Genomic DNA, 25242 nt, shown 5'->3' with positions numbered 1-25242 from the left:
TTAGTAGTGGGCATGTCCGTCCCTCGCGTTTTGTTTTTTTTTTTTTTTTTGACGTCGCGTGTTGTTTTTTAATATTGAAGTAAGTATTCTATGGTAATGAACGGTGACTGCGTATTCTCTAAAGCGGGACGTTTTTTAGTAACTTTATGGTGGGCCCATGTTTATGTTACCAATCAACTACATAAAGAATAGCGTATTTTTTTTTTTTCACACTGAAAATATGATTATATTAGATTGAGAATTACAACATAGTCCGGCGAATCCCATCCCGGAAATGCAAAGGCCGGCGAACAACGAGAAAGTCCCCAGAAACGAAAGCCCACAAGTGGGAGATACATGAAACAAGAGACAAACATAATAAGAAACAACATCCATAACTAGTACAAACCTAAATACAAATCGATTTAATTCCAGAATCTCAAGAAACAAACAAGCAAGAGACACCAACGAGACATCTTTGAACTAAGACAAATCGATTATAGCAAACTTGGCCAATCTTTCGATTTGTGAATCCTCCTATAGTGAATAGCACATGCAATTAGAGACCAAAGCTTCAAATCACCAGCTAGCCAGAACCACTTTATTGTTCTTGAGCTTTCAACCGGAGACGGCGATGTCGGAGAACGACTTGAAACGCCTAAAGGAAGCGAGACGAAATGGAAGATCTCGATCTGACCTTATGGTTGATGACAAGGAGCGAAACAGAACACCACCAGATTCAGCCACTCTCGAGAGCTCGAGAAGGAAGAAGATCGAAGACCAGAGGTGAACTAAAGAGGCTTGAAATCAACATGCAAGTGTTTCAATCGATCACTAGAATTAGGACAAAAGCAGATCTGGATATAATGAAATCAAGAACAGGGTAGACTAGTTAATGCATGCATCAGAACCACTGATGATCAACAAAAAAATAAACCCGACTCCGGCTCTGAGGGAGCAGGAGTCGGAGAAACGGCAAGATCTGTTTGGGGAAGTTAGAGAGAAGGCAGAGAAGAAGGGCTAGAGAGAAGGCAAAGAATAGCGTATTTTATATGCGTTGTTTTCGAATGCGTTTTAAGAAAACCAAGAAAAGAGTATTTGCGTTTTTCAAAACTATGCATTTGGTAAAAAAACGCATATATTTGTTCAAGCACCATTTATCTAGCGGATTTCAAAATTCCGCACTCAACTTAATGTTTTTAAATAATTTAACATCATCATCTATCTAATGAATAACTCTATACGACTATACAAATCGCTCTCATTTTAATTAAACTTCTAATGAAAAGTCACTCTTAATTATACCCATGAACCTGTAATACCCAAACATAAAACCTTTAATTTTACTCGAACATAATACAATATCCATGACAATAAAAACAATCTGAAAACCTACAGTTGAGAAACAATCTGAAAACCTACAGTGAAAACTAGAACAATAAACATGTAATTATACGTAATTACACATCAAGTCAAACCCGGGATCGATTTCTGGACGTTTCTGATGGAAAAGAAATTTTGGATTCTCTTATTCCAGTTTGATTTTCGTATTTATGGATAGTAAATCCTAATTTTCTTTTCTCAATTGTTATTTTGGGGGAAATGGAAACGATATACAAGGGAAACTGGGAAAGTGTAAAGGACTAAAGAGTAGGTGCATCGAGTTTCAAGACTCATTAACTCTAATATTTTCGGTTCCAAAAATACCTGATCGGATCCCGAGTCGGTTCTGGATCCGAATCTGTTACTCGCGGGTCTTCCATCAGTAGACCCAATAGAGTAAATTTTTTGGTTCCGGTTCCGGATCCGAACCTGTATTTTCAGATTGGTTCTGGGTCGGGTCCTAGGGTCCGAGTAAAATGCCCAGACTTAAATTTTAAAATTATTAATTGTAATATATATTTTAGATAATGCGGCATGCACCATTCAAACGAAATAATACAAGTGAACGTCAATTATTATTAGCAAAGAACAAACGATAAGGGTTTTTTTTAATCGAGAATACACTGTGACTTGTCCTCAGGATTTTTAGGACTTCATGGCCTTCTAATTAATGCACATAGAGAGACATCTTGAGGAACGTAGTGATGCTCATTCTTCTTCGTGTCGGTTACCCAAATACGTCTGTTTTACATACATCCCGCATAACTCCTAAGATTCCTTCTTCAAAAGGGTTGCTTCGCTCTTCACTGTGTATGCTCTCTTCTCTCACTGCGAATAATGCCAAAAAGAGTTCAGCTCGCAAGCGGAGTCTCATTGGCCGTGAATCAGAAGCTCTGTTCCTGAGTACCTGCACTGCGTAGCCTAACCGGTTTTACAACTCAAACTGTGTGAGAAAGAGACCAGTAAGAAACAACAAAAGACTGTTTATGTGTGTTCTGTTCATCTACAGTAACCTTTCCATTGGTTTAGAGAAAAGCCAAGTAATACTTATACTTCAAAACTAGAAAATCTTTGTAGTTACTAGTTACCATTATTAGTTCCCAAAAGGTGTGACTAATAAATAAGCACAGATGTTATAAAGTAAGACAGAAATTTCACCTCAAGTGCGAAGATCAGAAGGAGACTGCTTTAACAAAGCTTATCAGCGCCATAGATAGCAAAACCCTTCATATACATATTCTCTAATTGGGAGTTGATGGAAGCGTGCCAGTGATTCCATCACCGCTGAAAGTAGATGAATTTGCACTCTTGCACATCCCATGGATAATGGTAGTATATGTGACAATGTCTAGTTCCATCTCACTCTTTTGCAAATCCTCAAACATCACCAACGCTTTCTCCACCTCCCCGTTGTCACAAAGCCCACCTAACAAAATGTTATAAGTCCATATATCAGGAGAATCCATCTGCCTAAAAACCTCCTGAGCCATATCAACATCCCCCGCTTCGAAAAAGCCTTGTATAAGAGTGTTGTAAGTGACTGTACTGCTCACCAAACCTCTCTGAGACATCTCCCGGAAGAGTCTCATCCCATCCTCAACCCTCTTCGCCTTACAAAACCCATTAATAAGAGTATTATAACTCACCACATCAGGGAAACAACCTCTCCTCACCATCAAACCAAACATCTCACTAGCCTCATCTACGCGATCTTGCATACAAAGCCCGTTGATCAACGAACTGTAAGTGACAATATCAGGCTCTATAGACATCCTTATCATCTCCTCGTATAGCTCCTTAGCTTCCAAAACCTTCCCATTCTTCACAAACGCATCGACTAACGCAGTAGAAGTAATCACATTAGGACTAATCTCCCTCTTGATAAAATGACTCAACAACCCGGCCGCATCACTCCATCTACCTAAATTACAAAGACCCTTCACCAAAGAAGTATAGGTAACAATATTAAGCATAATCCATATATTAATCCTGAAATATTACAACATGTCTTCGTAGCCACGTGTCAATCACTAGGATGATTCTGAGAATCTTAAAAAAAAAAAATAAGTTAGTTCATATAAATATATATTATATTTTTTATTAAACTAACTATCAAATTGATTATTAGTGTACAAGAGAATATTATTTCTTCCATAAATAAAAGCTACGGAATTACCTAATATGATTAACATATATATGAAAATTAATGATTATGAATAATACATATTTGATAACAATTTTGTACTCTCTCTCTTTTGTCAAATTTTATATTATTAAAACAAATTAAACAATCACATTAAGCATATAACAAAAAAAATTAGATTTTTTATTATATTTTATATTTTAAATGCTTTAAAATGACTATAAATTACTAAAAATGGTAAAAGTCCTACATTGAAAATTTTGTGATCAATGGTTTAACTTTTTTTTGTTCAAGGAAGATACAAATGATCATAAATCATATTAATATGAAGTCTTATTAATAATATTTATATTATATATATATATATTAATATCATTTAAGTTAAATTATATACTATATAAAATATAAAAATATCTTAATTTCAAAATTTGTAGTAAGAAAATATTGAGATATTAATATTTTCATTTTAAAATTTGTATTGAAAAATCTCACATTAATTTATGATTGACAGTTTAAATTTTTGTTACAGGAAATACACAAATATTAATAAAATCATATGAGTAGGAAATGCCAATAATAAATATTTATATTACACCCCTTCAACTAGGGTTCACTCCAGAGTCATCAAATTTGGAATGAACCTATTAATCTCGGGACATGGTCATACTAACCACACATGTTCTCATCTGGTATTTTTACATATTTAGATTTATTAAAAATCTATATTTTTGTATTTAGTCTTCTAAATAGATTTATAATTAGTTTTGTATTATTTTTAGGATGTAGTTCATCTTCAAATTGCCGTTAAAATCCATGAATTTCCCGTATATAAATTCAAAATATTTTTTATATTTTGGAATCAAAATTTGTTTATATTAACAAAATCTCATATTTTATAAATGTTTTAAGCGTAGCAACTCTTCCATTGTGTTAGGGCCGCCGTATGATTCGTGATGTGATCTTGATCGAACCAGATGACAATACAGACGTGGCCAAGCCTAGATGGTTAACTGAAGACAAATCGACAAACGTGGACAAGTCTAGATGGTCAATTGAAATTAGAAAACAATACATGTATCGTCAAGTCCAGATGGTCAGGTGAAGAACATGTGAATAGTCTTGAACAAGAGGGAGAGCTTGAAGATGTATGTGCCTTAACCATTTCAGAAGGGCCAATGACTTGTGCAAGAACAAAGGAATTCAAGGAAGCTTTTCCGTTAGGTCAGTTTGGGAACAAGTGGAAAGCCATGTTCAAAGTCTCATCCATGATATCTTGACCACAGTTACCCTAACCACCGTTCAAGCAAGTCTTGGTCGACCTTCAAACTGATCAACAATTAGGCAAGTAACTTTGTGTGTGCTCTTTAGTTTTGTCTCACTGAGTTTTCCAAAGATATGTTTTTAATGAGACCACAAGTTACTTTCCCGACCACCTAGTTGTTGATCTATGGTCAAAAACTTATATTATGTTTATTTTGAATTTTAAACTCAAGGAGCCTTTGTCTTTTATTTTTGTCATTCTCCAGTCCATGTGCATGTACAAGGCTCTTGCTTTATGTCCTGGTCGAAATCCTCTTGTCCATTATCATATTTTCAATTTAAAACCTGTTTTCTCTCTCTTCTTGATATCTCTTTTGAGTTATCTTGTTCTGGTGTGTAATATCCAGAGATTTAAGGGCTGTTTGTTTGGTGTGTCATATCCAACGGAGAGTCTAGGAGTATCAAGAGATCCAACCATCCCTCTTGTGATCCACTGCCTTTGAGAAGCTTGAGTCTTTTGATTCATTTCTGCAAAGAATTATCCCATCTATTCCAAAGAAGCATCCTAGGGTTCTATCAATTCGGTAGTTTCAACTCTCTCAAGTTCAGTAGTGAAGATAGCAGATATCACAACTATACTCTAAAATCTATATGTGCCTTCCCAATCCAAGTGAATTAGTTTTTTCCAACCATCTTAAACCGACACGAAAACAATTATGGTGACCCATATGGTTTTTTCTGACAACAAACATCTATTCTACCATTAAAACTAGAAGCGGTCTTAAAATCCAAATCGGTATAGAAAAACCAATAAAAACTAAACTCATGTGAAGCACATGTGTAATCTTGGCTAAGATGTTGGCAATAAAAGACAAAAAATTATATAGTTGTAAGTGATGGAAGAAAACACTAGACCTAGGGAAACTCTCATGTGAATCAGGATTACAAATAAACAGATGGTAATAGTTTATAAAGAACTAGGGAAAGCCCGCGCTTCGCGCGGGATTTGATATTTTGTTAATAAAAAAATTAAAGTTTGTTTGTAAGACCTTGGTTGGTAGATCATTAGCATTAGCATTATGCTTTACATTATTCAATCAACAATTGTTAGAAAAATATTTAGAAAAACATTTACTAAATGTTAATGCTCTCCAAATACTTTCTTGTCAATGCTCTCATATGAAGCTTTTAGAAGAGCATTTACATTTATAATTTATAAAATTAAAAAATATATATAACTAATTCATTTATTTTATTTAATAATATCATAAAATTATTTTTATATCCAGAAAATAAAATTTTGATTTCTAAAATAAATTTACAGTAATATTCTTTTAAAATAGTATTTCAAATTTAAATATATATATAATTAAATTATATTTTAAATGTTAAATATTATAACTAATTATATTTTAAATGTGAAATATTATTTTAAAATAGATATTTTAGTTGAATTTTTTTAAATAATATTTTCCTAGATAAACATAATTTTGAAATTATTAAATAAAATAAATTAATTTATCTTTTTAATTATATATATATATATATATATATTAGAAATATATTCATTAGAAATAAATATATTATATACTAATTTTGATAATTTTAAATAGCATATACATACTGCTCTACCAATTATTCTATTAAACAGTTTAGCAAAAGCTTACAGTTTTTCTAGCATACTGCCTCTATAGCATATTGCTACTGACTTATCATCTGCTCGGCCAATCAAGGCCTAATTGTATTGGGTGTGCTGTTCTTTGGTTTGGACCCAGATGTTGCATGATTCTTTTGGGAATGTTATAGTTCCGTATATGCGCCATGGAGAATGTGAGCATATGTCATTGTTTATTTTTATGTAAAACTAAATGCGAGTTTTTTACTTTCATCCAAAGTTGTTAAATATTTTTCTTTAATTCTTAAATTCTAACTCGGTGTAGGTCATTGTTAAAGTCTTAAAGTAGTTGAAATAATTTTGTATTAGTTATGATTTTCGAAATAGTACCCCAAGACAATTATCTAACATATTTTTCTTAGTTTTGAAAGCAAAACTTATCATTTTCTTGTAGTAGAAGGAAGTATCCGGTTTTCAAAGTTGTAGTGGTGACATGTGATTGTTGCTTGTATTCTCCTATAATTTTCCACGTTACATTCACGCCTAGTTTATCCAACATTGACCGACCAACCTTGGAATTTACCATGCATAATATTATTATATAGATAAATAGTTTTGTGATGCATACCTTCAGTTGCTATATATGCTGAGAAGTGTTTATGTCATCGATATTATGAAATTACTCTTGTACTACGCAAATATAACGATCTTTTAAGTTACCACCCGTGAGACATCGTGTCATAAGGTTGTTGTACATGTGCAATGATGCTAGTAGAGACTATCATCGGGTGTAGGTCGAAGTTCTTATTGACTTGAGTGTCGGTTGTAGCATCCATTAGAATCGAGTTTGTTTGCATTAGGTTACAAAAACATGTTTGGAGAAAAAGCGTAACCGTGCAATAATGTCAACCTGAATTTACTTGAGGAGGCTTTGAAGCTTTTAGAAGGGATGTTGTTGGACCATGTTGATCTATACTGTTTTGTTTGCCGGCTCAATACAAGTTGCATTTCAGTATTTATAGATGAGTTGTGAGATGGTTGGAACGCTTCATCAATTGTATAGTAAATGTGATGTATTGTAAAGTTTTTTTTTGTTAAAGTATAATTTTTTTCCGAAAGTCCTTTAGCAAAAGGAAAATTTATTTTAGATTTCACTAAAGGCATCATAGTAATTTGTAGGTGTCCTTTTGTGAAAATGCAATTGAGGACATGAACATTACCAGAAAATTGGTAGGGATTGAGTCGATCAACCATTGTTGATAATCATACGGTTTTTGTTATTTTATGGGCCCCTCCTGTACTTTTTTGCTTAAGAGACCCTTCTTTTTCTAGGGATAAAGATGCTCTAAGGCTTATAATGACTCTGGTACCATATGAATGTTTAGAAAAAAGACAATACTTTTAGTTCTGAATAATACTTTCTTGATAATTTACAATGAGCTATTACAATGTATATATATATTTATATATATATATATATACCCACGACTTAGAAGTATCTAGTTTGATTCCTAATCTTATCCTTAAGCTCTAGCTGTAAGGTAGATTTGGCCTTCATTGACAGACTGTAATATAGTAAATTTGTTACTAAAAGCAGTCTGGTTTTATTTGTCTATTACGTTCATCTTTGCAGGTACAGAAGGCTGGAGCTCTCTTGTGTTTATGTGTGAAGTTGTAGTGGGCTTCATGTCGTGTTGGGATTTATTGATGTTTGGTCACTTACAGTCCTAATGGAATTATGTTTTTTTTTTCATAACAACTGGGGTCTACACTGTTTAACCATGTGCACTATTTGCAATTAAATAAAATGTCCTAAAGTTTTGCTTTAGGAGGCTTCGTCTCTTTCACCCATTGGTAAACACGTTAACTACATGTGTCTTCTCTAAATTATTAATCGTTATCTTTGATTTAACGATCTGTGTTTTAATGTTGTGGGTGTGAGACTTCATTTTTTATGTAAAAGGTTTGTCCAAGTTTGAGCTTTTGATTGCCCGTAAAAAAATAATCAATTCTTGAAATTTTAAATGTTTGGGTTACATGGTGCTCGTCGGAATCAAATGGCGATGCTTGCTTAGTGGACCTCACCTCCTTTTACTATTTTCTTTTACTCTGATTTCTTAAATATCTTCACGAAAGAAATTTTTAAAGCCCAGTTAAACTATTGAACGATTGTAGACATTTTTAAGGTCCGATTCTAAAGCCTCTCCTTCTTCTTTTCTCAAGAATTATCAGTTTACACAACTCCTCTTCCGCTCTGATATCTCTTATCTCTTCTCTATGAGATGTTTCCTTCTCGCTTTTTAATAAACTTTCCATCTCATTATTTTCTTGTAATCCCTGTTTAGTTGCTGAGAAAGCGAAATAAAATTTTCTTCACTTTAATTATCGATATGCTGTTTTTCTTTTGTTGTGTTTCTCTCTGTGACCAGATTCCGGTTCGTGTCATGTTCTTTCTTTTAGATTCTGCAGATTCATTATCTCTTTAAATCAATTGCTTTTTTATTTAAAAAATCAAACTTTCTTTCAAGATCTGTGGCGGAGAAACGTTTATGTCAGACGCCGGAAGGCCACCGTCTCTGTTCTAACAGCTGCGGCTTCCTCGACAGGTCCACCACCATCAAATCCTATATCTCCGCATTTCCCCTCCGTCGTTGGAGATCGTTTCAGTTTCTTCTCTGATGATCTAACCTCTTTTCCAAACCAATCTGCTGATTTGAGATAACGACGAAGGACGTACCGAATATGATGACTCAGACGACAAAACAGCCGTAGAAGCTGACTAAATCACTCCACGGCGTCCAGGAAACGGGTCGGGTTGACGGGATTCAGGTGCCAATCCAGGATGGCTTGTTGTGGGCCCATAGATAGCCGGAAGTCCATTTCGTTTCAAATCACCGGTAAGAAATTCGATGCTCTCAAATATTGAAAGTAAAAATTTTCTCAAGTTTTTTATAGGTGAGAATCACCGACTGGTAGATGGATAAGATTCATTGAATTTAAGATCGTGAGGAAGAGTTAAGTTTGGGTTAATGATGCTGAATCAATGAGACTTGTAACGCTTCAGAGGTGAAGAATCCGATGGAAAGCTTACTGACGAATCATTGGGTCACACGCTATTTCAGATCCGCCAGACAGAAGCGGATATTCATAGAACCCGATGAACCCTAAAGCTGTGAGGAATGCAGAAGAAAATGGCGATATGGTCCTCTCTTTTGTCTAGTTTGGGCTCTCAGATTCTATAAGCTAATATTCGGGGCAAGTCCATTAGCAAAACGTGATCAATCGTTTAAGTTAGATTGCCACGTGTCAGGCTCTCTTCTCTTTATTTGATAACGTGTCTCTCTTTTTAGTCAACTTTATGTAATAAGATAGTTCTAGAACTCAAATCACAATGCTCAAATCAAGCAACTGCTAGGGTTATTGATTAAATTCTTCATATCACAACTACACTCTAAAATCTGTATGTGCCTTCCCAATCCAAGTGAAGTAGTTTATTCCAACCATCTTAAACCGACACGAAAACAATTATGGTGACCCATAGGGTTTTTTCTGACAACAAACATCTATTCTACCATTAAAACTAGAAGCGGTCTTAGAATCCAAATCGGAATAGAAAAACTAATAAAAACTAAACTCATGTAAAGCACATGCGTAATCTTGGCTAAGATGTTGGCAATAAAAGATAATAAATTATATAGTTGTAAGTGATGGAAGAAAGCACTAGACCTAGGGAAACTCTCGTGTGAATCAGAATTACAAATAAACAGATGGTAATAGTTTATAAAGAATAGTTCTAGAACTCAAATCACAATGCTCAAATCAAGCAACTGCTAGGGTTATTGATTAAATTCTTCATCTAGATTATTCTTAATGCTATATATGGATTGACAACCTGACATTTAGATTTTAGGATAATTGGTAGTTATTATAGTGTTATTGATTACATGAGATAATCATAGATGAACCAAATAACTATTCTAAAAAAATAGTTTAAGGATTTAGTGAACTTATCAAACTTGATCTTAATGTTTGTATGAATTGATTGAATTCGAAAACAGATTTAAAATTCTAAGATCTAAGCATAGATAGTCTCTCCAACAAAAGTTGAGCCTAAGCAATTGCTTTCAAATAGGTAATAGGTCTAAAACACGTCTGAGACTCATGTATTGAACTCAAATTAAAGCAAGAGATACATGAGTTTGCAATCTTCTGTCTGCTGAATTCTGATTTGTTTTTCCAAAGATAAAATAAAACTTAGCCTAAAAATTGCTTTCAAATAGTTAATAGGTCTAAAACACGTCTGAAATTTTATTAAAAATACTGAAAACTTTTGGCTCAAAGTAAAATATTTCTAATAGAATTTATTGCTACAACTGGAACACAGTTTATGACTATGAAAACCACAGTTCGATGTGGAAATGTGTACATTTTTATCCAGAACCTGTTTGGATCCTTCAAAGACTAAAAGATGAAGAAACATTGAAATGATATTATTCATAGATGAATAATTTACGTTGTAAATATCATTTTAGCAAAGTTATAAATTTGAAAGAAAGTGTTGGGCGTTATCTTTCGACTAAAATTATCAATTTAAGGGATGATTGGTAGTTGATGTAGGTGCTGTCCACAGCCCTATTTATTTCTACAGCACCAAATTCAGAGCAATCAAGCTTTAATTTTTTTTTTGAAACCACAACTCTTAAAATAACCTACAGTTGTACAAGTGCTCTGCAGAGCCAAATATTCAAAGCAATTTTTTAGTGCTTCAATAAAATTCTACAGCAATAAAATCTAAAGCCACAGCCAAAAGTCTACAGATTTTTTTCTACAGCAAAATATTTAAAGCTACAGCAATTACCAATCGGACCCTTAGATTAATGCCTTTCTCTTTAATTTGTATCTGATTTGGACTTTCTTTGGTCTCAAGAAATGATATAATCTGTTGACTATAAATATAACAGGCAGGCAAATGGTATGTGGCATGTGGCATGTGGCATGTGGCTATACAAAACACCACTCAACATTAAGTACTGGAAAGAAAATGATTAATCTTGTTTCAGTCTCATTTGAAAAATGACAAAATTACTCATAATCATATTATCTGAAGATTCTCAGGTATAACTCATGGAAGACTAAAATATATACGGATAATTCTTTGAACCGACACTAACTAATACAACAATACCAAAATATATTGACTAAATATATTAGGCAGGACATGTGACCTGTGATACAGAGACTACTTAACAACTATACATATATATAGAGTTGAAATTCTTAATCATGATTCGCGGGATTTTACAAAGTAAACAAACATGCGGTGGAACATGTAAAATATTGATATATATTAAATATTTTAAATATATTATTATGTTTCTTTGGGCTAGAATAATACATTATCAACTCTATTAAAATAGAGTCCTATTTTTTATCTACCATACACAAGTCTATGTTAGACTATTCATTAAAAATTTAACTAAACATCCTAAAATTATTCATATATGATATTCTCCTAACAAAAATAAATATACATCTAAACAATAAGATTTCTAAGAAAACATAAATATATTGTCATTAGTTAATTATCATTTGACTGTTTAATATAGACCATATTTTGTATATTCCAATAACTAATTTTGAAATTAAATAGTATAGCCCAATTCTTTTTAAATTATCAAATTAAATTTTTATATAAAACAAAATAAATAATATTTTATTGGTTGTAACATTTTATGTTGATATTTTTAGTAAAAATAAAAACATTAAACTGAAATATAATATGTTAAATAAAATAATATTTTAAAATATAACAAAAATAATTTAATTTATTCACATAAAAACATTTCGAGAATAAAAATTTCTAAACAAAGAAGCTAATATTTTTTTTATTAATTCATTTAAAACTAATGTTTAAAATTAAATTATTAATATTAATGTTGCATTTTAAATAAATAAACAAAAATACTTCATTAATATATGATTTGTACAATATCATCAAACAAATTTCAACAAATATGAATTTTCAAAATAAAAATTATATACATAAAATTGATGTTAGATATATATCTTTATAACATAATTTATATTTTAAATATTAATTTAAAAATATAAATATATCCGCACGGATGTGCGGGTTAATATCTAGTTATGTTTTAAATGTAAGGTGGGTGAAGATCAAATATATTTAACGTTGCAGATTAGCAATAATCCAAAATTTAAAACTTGCTTTTATATTAAATTATAAATTAGAAAAAAACTTTAAAAATAAGTTGTATAAAATATATATTTCAGTAAATAATTTTTTTTTTTTGTATTTCAGCAAGTATAGAACTACTATGAGGAGTGAGGACTGAAACTGATTGAGGCAGTTGATCCAAAGTCAGAAATTTTAGTTTCAACTATTATTAATTAAAAAAAATAAGAAAACATATATAAACTATTTTAATATATTTATATATTTTCAATTTCATGGATAACTTTTAAATTCAAGTAGAATGAATGTATGTATAATATCTCTTATATATTAATAGAGAATCATTACAACATTTTTTTGTAATCACCTGTTACTACTAGAATGATTCTTGGAATCCTTATAGAAATAAGTTGGTTCATCTAAATATATAAGGGAATAAGGTTTTTATAAAACTAACCATAAATTTATTATTGATATTTTTATTATTTCTTTAAATAAAAGTTACAGAATTGCCTACTGTCTCTAAATTATATATGACAATAAATATTTGATAAAAATTAGTTTATCTTCTATCATATTTGTTTGATTTTAAACTACTAAAATAAATTATACAACCACATTAACCATATAATAATAATTTAAATTTTTTTTATATATGTTATATTTTGAATTTTTAAAATCGTCTATAAATTACTAAAACTGTTAAAAGTCACAAATTCAAATTTTGTGATCCATGGTTTAAAAAATTTCTTATAAAAAATACAAATGATTACAAAATTATATAAGTATAAAGTTTCATTTAATAATTATTAAGATTAAAAGATATATATATATATATATAATATATATCATTTTAAATTAACCTATATACCATATAAAATGCATAAATATTTTAATTTCGAAATTTACTTTGACAATTTTTTCTTGATAAAAGCTTTGCGCAAACATCAACAACTTAATTTTTTTTTAAACTATGAATTACTTAAACTATTAATCCCACAATGAAAATTTTATTATCAGTAATTTAAATTTTTTGTTATAAAAGATACACATGATAAAAAAAACCATATGAGTAGAAATCATCATTTAATAGACTAATATAAAATATATATGTTAATATCATTTAAATTTTATTATATATCCTATCAAATAGAAAAACATTATTGCTTGGATTAATAAAATTTATTTATATGTTTGTACCAATTTAATTATATGTGTAATAGTTACTGATTTTTTAATTATTCAATATATATTTATTATTTAATAATAAGTAAAAACATATAATACACAAAATAATTTAATATATAATGTTCATTCCGCGCAAGGTGCGGGTATTTAAGTAGTGTTTTCTTATGAAGTTGAATTTTACAGAAAAGAATAAATTTTAGGGAAATTTTGAAATATAGACAAAAAATTCTGTATGTTTTTCGTTATAGCATCATACTCTTTTTGTCATATTTACATTTATTTCCCTTTCTATTTAACAAAATTAATGAAATAAATAGTTTTACAAACTCAAACAATTACGAAAAGAACTAAAAAATGCAAGAAGTACCCATGTCAATGTAATAGTATTTTTTTTGGGGTTCTAGAACTTATAATTAAGAAATTTAAATTTTGTTCTACATATAGCATATTTTATATTCTACGGAAAATTGTATATTAGAATTTGAATTCCACGAATTGTTAGGCAGTCAACTTTTATTAGAATAGTAATCTACAGATTGCAAAGCCTTTTCTAATTTTTTTTTTGAATACATATTTTTCTGTTAATCGATCATTCTAAAATTGTATGAATATGTAATCTACAAATAGCTCAATGATCCAAGATTTGTAAAATTAGAGTTCGGATTTCTTGCATTATTTCGACACTGGAAATACTTTGTAATCTACAAATAATCATGACCAAATACAAAAAGTACAGTTACCAAATAATTTTAAAATATTTACAAATCTTATTTATTTTCTATGTTTGATTAAAATCCATTTTTGGATTAAAAAAAAAAATTAAAGTTATTCTCTCGTTCTTCCTTGTTCATTGGTTTTCATCAATTACTAGATGATAATCCGTGTCCTGCGCGGAGTAAATTTTTTAAAAATATATTATACTTAAATATTATAAACAAAATCTCAAAAATCTGTTTCAGTTCGGATCTTTGCGGGTTTGGTTCAGTTCGGATAACCTATTTAATTTTTTTTCAAAAATTAAAGTTCATATATATGCTAAATTTTTCAAAATCTCAAAATAAAATAATATAGAACATATGAATTTGAATAATGTATGCCAAAAAATTTAAGCTTAACATAAAAATTGGTTTAGCTTAAATATTTGGATAGGAATCAATAGAGATTTTATGTATTTTTAGTATCGTTTAGCTATTTTAAACATGTACTTATAACTATTTGTACATTTTCTAAGTATTTTGGACAAATTAAAACATCATATATATATATATATTATTTTAGATATTAAATTTAAAAATAATTAATATATTTAAGTATATAAATTTTGTTCGGATATATTCAGATATCCAAAATATTTTGGTTTGGATCAGGTTCGGCTACGGTTCTCTAGATACCAAAATTTTGAACCCATTCGAATATCTAACCAATTTTGGTTAAAGCTCAGCACTATTTTTAGATCGGTTTTGGTTTGTTTTTTTTTTTGGATTCTGATTTTTTGCTTAACCCTATATTTTTATTGTGACAAAATTTTAAATGAAAATGATGATGGTTCATATTAATTTTGGGTATGCAATAATTTTTAAACTAAAACACATTTTATTATGTACGTGACCTATTTAGTTAATCATTAAAAACTGTTTTAGGCCCATTAAAAAAACAATGGGATCAATTTAAAAAAAAAATATCATTTCAGATTGTCAATTAACACTTCGAAATATTCTATGTGAAAACAAATTTGTTATGCAATCCTTGTTCTTGCTAAGTGATTTTCATAGCTTTTAAATAAATTTTAGTTGTATCGATTTCTTATAAAATTTTATAACAATAAGAATTAATAAAATCTTACATATGCTGAATTGTTTCTCAATTACTATATAGGAGATTAGAGTAATCACATAAATCAACATAATAACTCTTGTTTATTTATAATATATTTATGGTAAATAAATCAAAATAACTTTTTTATTTATTTATATGGTATATAATTATATTTCAATGATAGTGACATAAATATATATTATATTTTAATATAAATATTTATTATTGAGACTTTTTACTCATATCAATAACAAACTTCTGAAGCTAGAGGTCATTCAACTTCTGAAGTTGTGTTATCTGGACTTCAAAATCGAGTACTTCCCAAGAGTGCAAAATGAAATTGTTGATTCATTAGCTAGGAACGCCCGTTCTTTTCATAGGTTTTTATGCTTTATTGGTTGTTCTATTCCGGTTTAGTTACCCATGTCACCTCAAGATTGAGTAATAGAATAGCCGTTTGTTGCAAAAAAAAAAAAATCAATAACAAACTAACGTACCTTAGGGAGTGAAACTATGTCTGAATCCACCGCCACAACCGTCTCTTCCTCTGCCACCGCACCTTCCATCACCACAAACAACCATGGCACCACCATCTCTTACTCTGCCACCACTCTCTCCTCTACCACCGCTCCTTGCAGTCATCCACCACCACCGATCCACCACCAGAAAAAAGTCAAAGACGTAATGTTTAATCATCATGCATGTCAAAGACTATTGTCTTCCAAATTTGTTACAAGGTTGAAGTATTTCAGTTGAAGAACTCATGACTCGCAGACGAAAGAGAGAGGCGGAGACGACTTCGTGACGGTAAAAAAAAAGGACGGGTCGAGAAGCGAATAAAACTAGGGCTTAATTTTGTTGAATTATTTTCTTAATATATTAATTAGTTTTGATCTTAATTATTAAAACAAAACCTCCTTTTGAAGTTTCTTTCTGTTTTGCAAGTATTCACAATTTCCTTCTGTTTTGCAAGTATTTACACGACCATATCACTGATTTATTTATAACCTATAGCTTTAATTAAATTATTAAAGTCTTATTTACTTATTCCACGAAATCTTCTCTTCTAACAAACTAATCTATTAAATCATTAAAGCCTATCGTAACCTAATTGATCTATATTATTTCTCTATACTAAAAAAATATCTAACTCTATTATTTCTATAAACGTAACCAATCGTAAACCATATATATGTTTTTGTTTTCTTTTAAAAAGTATACTAGAATTTGACCCGCACGTTCGTTTTTATATTTTTAAATAAATATTTATACTGTACAAATAGTAGTCTATTCAGTATGAAATAGTTATTTAATATGAAAATTTAAAACAATTTTTTTTTTATATTTTATGTTGAGTGATTTTATTTTGGTTTTCAAACTGTTAGAATATTAATCACGTGTCGGCACAAGTATACTTCTATTTTCTGTATGAATCAAAATTTAAATGAATAATAAAATCGTTATATATATTATTTAAATTTGATGTTATATATATTATATTTTTCAACATTCATCATATTTGATTTGCAATGGACTATTATTTATATAAAAATATACATAAAATTCAGTATTTTTCGTATGTGCGGATTTGCTTATGTAAACTAAATATTTCTTTGTTTTAATTATGTTATGTCTCAAAGGTATCCGAATGTGGAAATAAATATAATGGATTTATGTATATCACTATGTTATTATAATAAAACGTAACAGTAACAAATAACTTCTTTAAAAAAAAGATATTCATTAATACTTCCGTAATAATAGGTATCTAATTGCTATATTTTGGAAAGTATTTTTGTATGGAAGAAATGGTAAACTGATTTTCCTAAATTAATGTCACCAAATTTTTAAAAAAGAGTAAAATAGATTTAGGAAATGATTTAACAAAATAGGAAAATTCATTGATTGCTTAAAGTTAGAGTTATTTAATACTTCAGTGGCATTGCTATGCAAATAACTTGTAAGTTTTAAGAGTATTTTTTATTTGTACTTCTATTCTAATAGATTAGATGGTGTTGTGTGGGTTTTACTTATTGAAACTTACACCATCTAATAACATACTGTATTCAATGTTTCAAGGTTTTTAAATAGACATCTCTATAATATTATTTGACCAGTAGTTTTTACGTATTGCGCTAACATTAATTTTTAAATGGTTAATTACGTAGGTATCTTTAATGAACTAAAGTATAATATTTAATTGTCATTATCAAAAAATATTTAATAAATTATGTCAATTAATTTTTAAATTGTAATTTCCTTTTTTATATTTTCAAGTTAACATATATAATAAACGAAAATTATATTTAAGGATTAATAGTTTTATATATTTAAACAACATAATATACCTCTAATAAGAATGCACAAACAACATAATATACCAAAATAAAATTGGTCTAAACGGGATGACAATTTAATTTGCGTGGATCCGAGACGGGTTTAAATGAGATGGATTTATCCGTTTTAATATCTCTACCAAAGTTTGATGCTTTTCTTATCTACTATATTAAAAGAGAAGTCATGAATTCTTTCATGTGTGATATTTCAAAATGGACCCTCATAGAAAGTCATTAAATTAAAACATATCATTTTAAACATAGCATTTACCATGAAGCATCTAATCTATTATACTAAAAAATATTCATTTCCATTAACAACCGAACTGTATTTAAGAAAATCACTAACCATTAGTTAAAACCAACCAAATCAGTTCCCTTTAATAGTGGAAACGATTTACCACCCTTCAGTTTCGGTTTTATTTCTATTCTTTTGTTCTTCGGTTCTTTAGTTATAAAGATTTATGATCATTTATCAGAGAGACACGTAAGCGTTATTGAGAAAATTTGATTTTTTTCTATTTTCGGTTTGGTTTGGATAACAAAGTTAGGAACCGGTTAATATCTAAGATAATTTTGGATCTCATTATTTACAATTCGATTATGTTTCTTTGGTTAATTCGGGTTAAAAGTCAGAAATTATATTTTCAAATAAAATTTTAGAATATTTCGTGTTTATGAAAAAAAATTGAATAATTCATACAATTTTTAAATTTTCAGAAAAAAAAAATTCTGGTAATTTGTTTTTAAGGTACTTTGGTTTGTAAATATTAATTTTAAATTATTTGATTATTTTAAAACTAGATCTAGTTAATTTTTATAAATACATAACTTTTTATAAAACAAGATTTCAACGTTAATAAAAAAAATTGAAATCAAACATCCGCGCGGTTGCGCGGATCAAGATCTAGTTATACTTTTACAATATAATATCATGCGCTTTCAAAATCTTGTTATTTTTATAATTTAAATAAAAGGCGTTGTTGGGGTTTCATAAAACAGAGCAACATTAGATTGGTCTATTTTTTGGTCTATTGTTATCATTATTCTATCAGGACAATGATAGCAAATTTTTGGTCTATTGTTCTAATTAATTTCCATTTTAACTGGCGGTAAAACGGGTCAGGTGAAACGGGGTTGACCCTCTTCCCTATCTAGGCAGACATAGTCTCATTGGGAAACGACAAAATACTTAAAACAAATACTAATTCACTATTGTATATATAGTGAATCAGTGATCATCTCATGTAGAACTCGTGGAAGACTAAAAGACTAATATATATAGTAAGATTGTATATGGATACTAATTAATATAACAAATACTATAATCCATTGACTATAATCATATCAAGCAGGACATGTGGCATGTGGGTGGACGGAGACTACGTAACAATAAGTAGTATATAAGTACATATTTGTGAAACCAAAGAGAACACTATTCTCCTCTTTTGAAGATCTTTGAGTACTAATCCATGGCAATCTCTCACGTTCATCCTATGTTTCTTCTGGTCCTATCACTCTTCTTCTTACCTATTTTGCTGGCCCAGACCGCCTTCATTACCAACTGCAGTTTGCTCCTCATAACTCTGTTCTATGTCTTGAAAACTTTAAACAACATTGACTCTATAATGTTTATCTATCTTTGACTCTATAACCTCCAATAGTAATGGATTTTATGTGTACTTTTTGTTTATAATGAATCTTGTTCTCTTCACTGACATTAATCACTGACTGTAGGCCCAGTGTTTGGCGGAATCAGAGCTACTGGATTGGAGACATTCGTGGAGCAGGGGAGAAAAAGCTTTAACTTAACCTGCTCTACAGGTACTTGATTAATTCCTTTTCATAATTTGCTTTATTTATATCCAAGTTGTCACTCTGGTTTACTTTCCAGTGTTTTTCTTGATGAAATATTTTGTGTGAACAGGTACAGTACTCACCAAAGGAGTCATTATTGCGGTAGTTAAACGAGGCTACAATTTAGGACCAATCTTAAATGTACAACGATACAATCTCTGTGATTTGATCACATGTCCTGTTGCACCTGGCTCTTTTGTGATTACTTTTCGCAAACTATATCCTGTTGGCATAAAAGTAAGTTTTTTTTTACATTTTATATTGGTAATTTTAAAATTGCACTCCACGATTTAGTTCGTAAAAAGTTGTTTGTTTTTTGATGATTTTTTAATAAAACGGTGAGATTACACCATAATGAGTTCGCACAGTAAAAATGAGTTATGAGAGGGGAGTTTGAGTTCGAACAATGCGCAATTTATCTGATGTTGAACTTGCCAAAAGCTTCTTATCTAATTAAAAGCACGTTCTACCTCTAGATTTATCATGCTAACTTAAAGAAAATATATTTTGATTAAAAACTATGCTTCAACTCTAATATTTGTTGCCTTCATTGACACTAGTTTCTGTTTAGTTATTATTGTCTTATTGATCTTCCTGAGACCCCACCATTTTGTTGGTTCTTTGACGATTCGTTTGTTTTCTCTTCTTTTTTACCTTTGTAGTGGCATATCGATACAAAAATAGTCCTAAACGCAGGCCCTGGTAAGATCGTTAATGGAGTGCGGGTGCCGGCCGACGGAAGTCTGTGTGTAGACATCGATGATTATTATTTTCCTTGATCACAAGGATATAATGTGTCCAATCTTCCCTTGCATAATTTCAAATGCGTGATTTTTTTCCAAGTCAAGTTGTTTTATGAGAAAATGTATTCTCAGCATTTTCTATGTCGTTTTCTCTTTTTTGGAGTGATGTACTGTTTGTTATCCAAGAAATAAAAGGTGGTTTACACTTTACACATACCCGTGTTAATCGGTGCTTTATATATTATATACCAATGCTGAAGCAAGTAGAGAATGCGTATGGAAAATAACTCAACACATCCGTTCAAACAGTGGAATTGACGAAAATATAGAGTGAACTATCTTATATGAAGATAATACGATATGTGTTGCTCAAACAAAAGAAAGATATATCAAAAATAATGCAGTCGATCTCTTCACAAAATCACCTCATATTATGTATACAGAAAACATGATATTGGAATGCGTCATCAGAATGATCTATGAGATGAGATGACATAATATTCATTTCCGGGAGGGGGGGAGCTTGCGTATATATACTCTTTTTACTTTATTATGATTTTTTTCCGCTGATATGATATAATGTTCATTTGAGGGGAAGCGTGCATGTCTGTACTTTTTTTACCTTATTAAGGCTTTTTCCTGCTCATATGACATAATGTTCATTTGATGCTCACTCTTTCTCAGGCCGGTTAGCCAAATACGTCTCTTTTACATACATTCCTCTGTTCCTGAGTACCTGCCCTGCGTAAACCGGTTTTACAACTAAGCTTGTGTGAGAAAAAGACGAGTAAGAAACAAGAAAAGATTATTTATGTGTGTACTGTTGGTTTAGAGAAAAGCCAAGTAATACTTATATTGTCAAAACTGGAAAATTATTTTTAGTTACCAGAAGATGTGACTAATATTAGATATATATAAATAAGAGGAGGCAAGTAGACAGAAATTTCACCTCAAGCGTCAAGATCAGAAAGAGATTTGATGAAGCAATGCTTATCAGCGCCATAGATAGCAAAAATCTTCTACAGGATATTTACTCGCCATCCTCAATCACTGGATGAAGCAATCGAGAATCTCTCAACTCGAACTAGAGAGAAAACACCAAGTAGTGCCAGAGACTTCATCACCGCTGAAAGTAGATCAATTGGCAAGACCAAATCCTAACCACTGTAAACAATTACAAGAGAGAAACAGCTTTTTCACACCCCTCAGATGTTGCACGTGTCAACAACTCTTTGATAACCTCGGCTGATACAGTTATGTCACCATCTCTAAGACATAGCTTGCGACCATTCAACACAAGCCCGTCTCCTTGCATTTTCAAATACAATGCGTCTATTTCACAATGCAGGCCTTTGCTACACAAACCTGACAACATTGTACTGTACGCTACAACATCAGGCTTCACTCCTTCGACGCTGAGGCTACAAAACAAACCCCAAGCTTCTTCAACCTTACCAGCCTTGCACATCCCATGGATAATTGTAGTATATGTGACAATGTCTAGTTCCATCTCACTCTTTTGCAAATCCTCAAACATCACCAACGCTTTCTCCACCTCCCCGTTGTCACAAAGCCCACCTAACATTATGTTATAAGTCCATATATCAGGAGAATCCATCTGACTAAAAACCTCCTGAGCCATATCAACATCCCCCGCTTCAAAAAAGCCTTGTATAAGAGTGTTGTAAGTGACTGTACTGCTCACCAAACCTCTCTGAGACATCTCCCGGAAGAGTCTCATCCCATCCTCAACCCTCTTCGCCTTACAAAACCCATTAATGAGAGTATTATAACTCACCACATCAGGGAAACAACCTCTCCTCACCATCAAACCAAACATCTCACTAGCCTCATCCACACGATCCTGCATACAAAGCCCGTTGATCAACGAACTGTAAGTGACAATATCAGGCTCTATAGACATCCTTATCATCTCCTCGTACAACTCTTTAGCCTCCAAAACCTTCCCATTCTTCACAAACGCATCAACCAACGCACTATAAGTAACCACATTAGGACTGATCTCCCTCTTGATCATATCACTCAACAACCGAGCCGCGTCACTCCATCTCCCCACATTACAAAGACCCTTCACCAGAGAAGTATAGGTAACAACATTAGGCCTAACACTAACACCTTCCCTTTCAAGCCCATTAAAGAAACTCAAAGCTTCATCAGCTCGTTTACTCTTACACATACTATCAATAATCGTGTTGTAAGCAACAATGTCAACTCCATACCCAAACTCAACCATCTTTTTAACAAAGGACACAGCTTCAGAGACTCTGTTCTTCAGACAGAACCCGTTAACAAGAGACCCAAGGGTGACCTTATCCGGCTCAAACCCGAGCTTCAGCATCTTCCCAAGAAGGGACAGAGCGAGAGAGACTTGATAACAGCTGCAGAAACAGTTGATCAGGACATTGAACGTGTAGAGATCGTTTCGAATCCCTAAAGTTTCCATCTTTTTGCTCAGAGAGATAACGACGTCGTATCGCTTTAGCTTTACGAGGGAGGTTAAGAGCTTAGTGAAGGAGATGATTGATGGGTAAGGGCGAGAGTTAACCATTTTGTCGAATAATTCGATTGCGTCGTTTGGGTTTCTCTTGATTGCGGTAGAGGAAGCTCGTGCCCAGCGATGGTAGAAGCTTGAAGAAGGAAGATGAGTTCTGGGTTTGGCTTTTTGTGGAAGATTATTACAACGGTGGAGCAATCTCTTCGCCGTCGTCGCAAGCCATCTCTGCATCGTTTTGCGATTTTTTTTTCTACCTTCGTCTCTGTTTCGGGATTTTAACCGGCAATTTGAGAACCGGAAACCGGTTTATATATTTTAATGTTGAACCGAATACTATCGAATCCAATCGACAGTAATCTCGGTTCGGTTAATTTTCAGTTTATTACTGAGTGGAATTTTATTTGTGGTTTGTAATCTCGGTTCGGTTCAAGATTCTGTTCAGTGTTCGTCTGAAACCTCTGGTCTAAGGAGAGACAAAGGGCACAACCGAATATTGTAACTTATCTTTCACCTGTCATGAAACCTTTAGCTGCGAGTCCGGTAAGTTGCATAGATGAGAGTTGACGTGGCAAATATCTAAAAACTAGTGGGTTGATTTTATTAATTCCACAGCTTTGATCTTATTCTCTTTTTTTTAGTAGATATATATATATCCCCGTGTATTAAAAGAAAAGCATTAGAAACATGATACGTGTCATCGTGAGAATGATTTTCGAAAGTCCTTAGAAAAGTATGTTGATTCATCTAAATATAAACTATAGTTTTCATTAAACTCATCATAAAATCATTTATTAGTATTAAAAGTTATTTTTCATTCTTTTCTTAAATAAAAGCTACAAAATTACTTAATGTTATTAAAATATATATGTGCAATTAATTATTTCTAATAACAAAGATTTGTTAACAATTTGTATACACTCAATCATTTTTCGTTTAAATCTTTGTTATTAAAATAAATTACAAAATTGCATTAACCATATAATCAAAAATTAGATTTTTTCGTATATGTTGTATTTTGAATTTTTTAAAACGAGTATAAATTACTAAACTGTTAAAAATCTCAAACAAATTTATGTTATCAATGGTTTAAATTTTTTGTTATAGTAAGATATAAATAGTTATAAACCACATGAGTAAGAAGTCTTATTTAATAAGTGTTTATATTAATCTATATATATATATATATATTTCAATTTTACTTCAATTTGGAGAAAGCATATTAATATGATACCATCAGACAACGATCTTGGAGAAAGCATAATTAAACATTTATAATAAAAAGTAAATTAAGACATATATGAAACAGGTTGAAATATAACTTAAAATAATAAAACAGAAATATGGACGGTTAGACCAGCCACTTAAACATAAAGCATAATACTAAAACGAGAAAATGAAACAAGAAAATATGATTGAAACTTTATTTATTAAAAACTTACTTAAAAAGAGATTGTAGCAATGTTCTCGATTACAAGGACTGGAGAGAATGTAAGAGAGGATATGAATGAAAGAGTAGGAGAATGAGAGAATGAGAACTTGGTTTACAACTGAAGCAAAGACTCCTTTATATAGGAGTTTACAAGGGTGAAATTATAAAAATAAAAATAAAATAAAAATAAAAGTGGCATATATGGATAAGTCCACTAGCAAAAGTTTGCTCCATTAAGCTCCATAATTGCTTGCTGTCTGCTGGAAGTGGACCTTGGTCTTCATGGCTACAGGAAAAAGCACTTATTTGATGTTTTGGATTTTTATCGTGTATTGCGACAAGAGATCGTGGAAAATATTCGTAACAATGTAACCGTATCTGACAGAGTTGCAACAAAGATACATTTTGGATTTTGAGGAGATTTGCATTTCTTGGGGAGAGAGATTTAAACTCCACTGTTGCCGAAAATTTATTCATCGATATCTAGCACTTGGGACCCTGAATCACTCCCTGAAGTACGAGAGATTTGATCTGACATTGACGGTAGAAATTGTAAGGAGATAGCCTTAATTTCTTCTTCAGATTTTGCACCTGCCAACATTGCTAACATTTTGGGTTTTTGAGCCAAGAAAAAGGTTGTCTCTGGTGTTTGGTTTTGTGTTTGGTTAAGTGTTTGGATTTTTGAGTTTTGTTCTTTTATCCAGGTAAGAATATTTGATGGGTAAAGGTTTGAGGGAATTTTGTATTTATCCCACCACTTGATTCTGAATTTTCTTTGGATAACAG

General features: G+C 31.1%; 3 protein-coding genes and 1 long non-coding RNA gene across 9 annotated transcripts; 2 read left to right on the top strand and 2 right to left on the bottom strand.

Annotated features, from left to right (window-relative positions):
• Positions 1–302: 302 nt before the first annotated feature.
• LOC103838376 (pentatricopeptide repeat-containing protein At1g62680, mitochondrial) lies at positions 303–24538 on the bottom strand. Of its 5 annotated transcripts, XR_004451129.1 has the most exons (4): positions 21660–24538; positions 2577–2667; positions 2521–2545; positions 303–2274 (listed from the first exon to the last, which is right to left on the bottom strand). XR_004451129.1 is itself a non-coding variant. In XM_033279452.1 (2 exons), the coding sequence occupies exon 1, from the start codon at positions 23256–23258 to the stop codon at positions 21687–21689; it is 1572 nt and encodes a 523-aa protein (XP_033135343.1). In that variant the 5' UTR covers positions 23259–24538; the 3' UTR covers positions 303–2667; positions 21660–21686. The 5 variants fall into 5 exon arrangements, 1 of the variants encoding a protein (XP_033135343.1); XM_033279452.1 differs by having other exon boundaries at positions 303–2667; XR_004451128.1 differs by lacking the exons at positions 303–2274; positions 2521–2545; positions 2577–2667 and adding an exon at positions 20809–21274 and having other exon boundaries at positions 21462–24538.
• LOC103838525 (pentatricopeptide repeat-containing protein At1g62680, mitochondrial-like) lies at positions 2604–3335 on the bottom strand. The gene has a single exon (XM_033278279.1). The coding sequence runs from the start codon at positions 3333–3335 to the stop codon at positions 2604–2606; it is 732 nt and encodes a 243-aa protein (XP_033134170.1).
• LOC103838378 lies at positions 8573–9827 on the top strand. 2 transcript variants are annotated; one of them, XR_004451163.1, is made up of 2 exons: positions 8573–9277; positions 9445–9827. It is a non-coding gene; the product is annotated as an uncharacterized LOC103838378 (long non-coding RNA). The 2 variants fall into 2 exon arrangements; XR_627112.3 differs by having other exon boundaries at positions 9336–9827.
• Positions 19076–20724, top strand: LOC103838377 (MD-2-related lipid-recognition protein ROSY1-like). The gene is made up of 4 exons (XM_009114815.2): positions 19076–19481; positions 19650–19736; positions 19840–20006; positions 20432–20724. Exons 1-4 carry the CDS (start codon positions 19385–19387, stop codon positions 20546–20548), a joined length of 468 nt encoding a protein of 155 aa, XP_009113063.1. The 5' UTR covers positions 19076–19384; the 3' UTR covers positions 20549–20724.
• Positions 24539–25242: the final 704 nt, after the last annotated feature.

This window comes from Brassica rapa, chromosome A09 (genome assembly GCF_000309985.2).
Source record: "Brassica rapa cultivar Chiifu-401-42 chromosome A09, CAAS_Brap_v3.01, whole genome shotgun sequence".
Classification (NCBI taxonomy): domain Eukaryota; kingdom Viridiplantae; phylum Streptophyta; class Magnoliopsida; order Brassicales; family Brassicaceae; genus Brassica; species Brassica rapa.
This window is presented reverse-complemented; position numbering and strand designations above follow the sequence as displayed.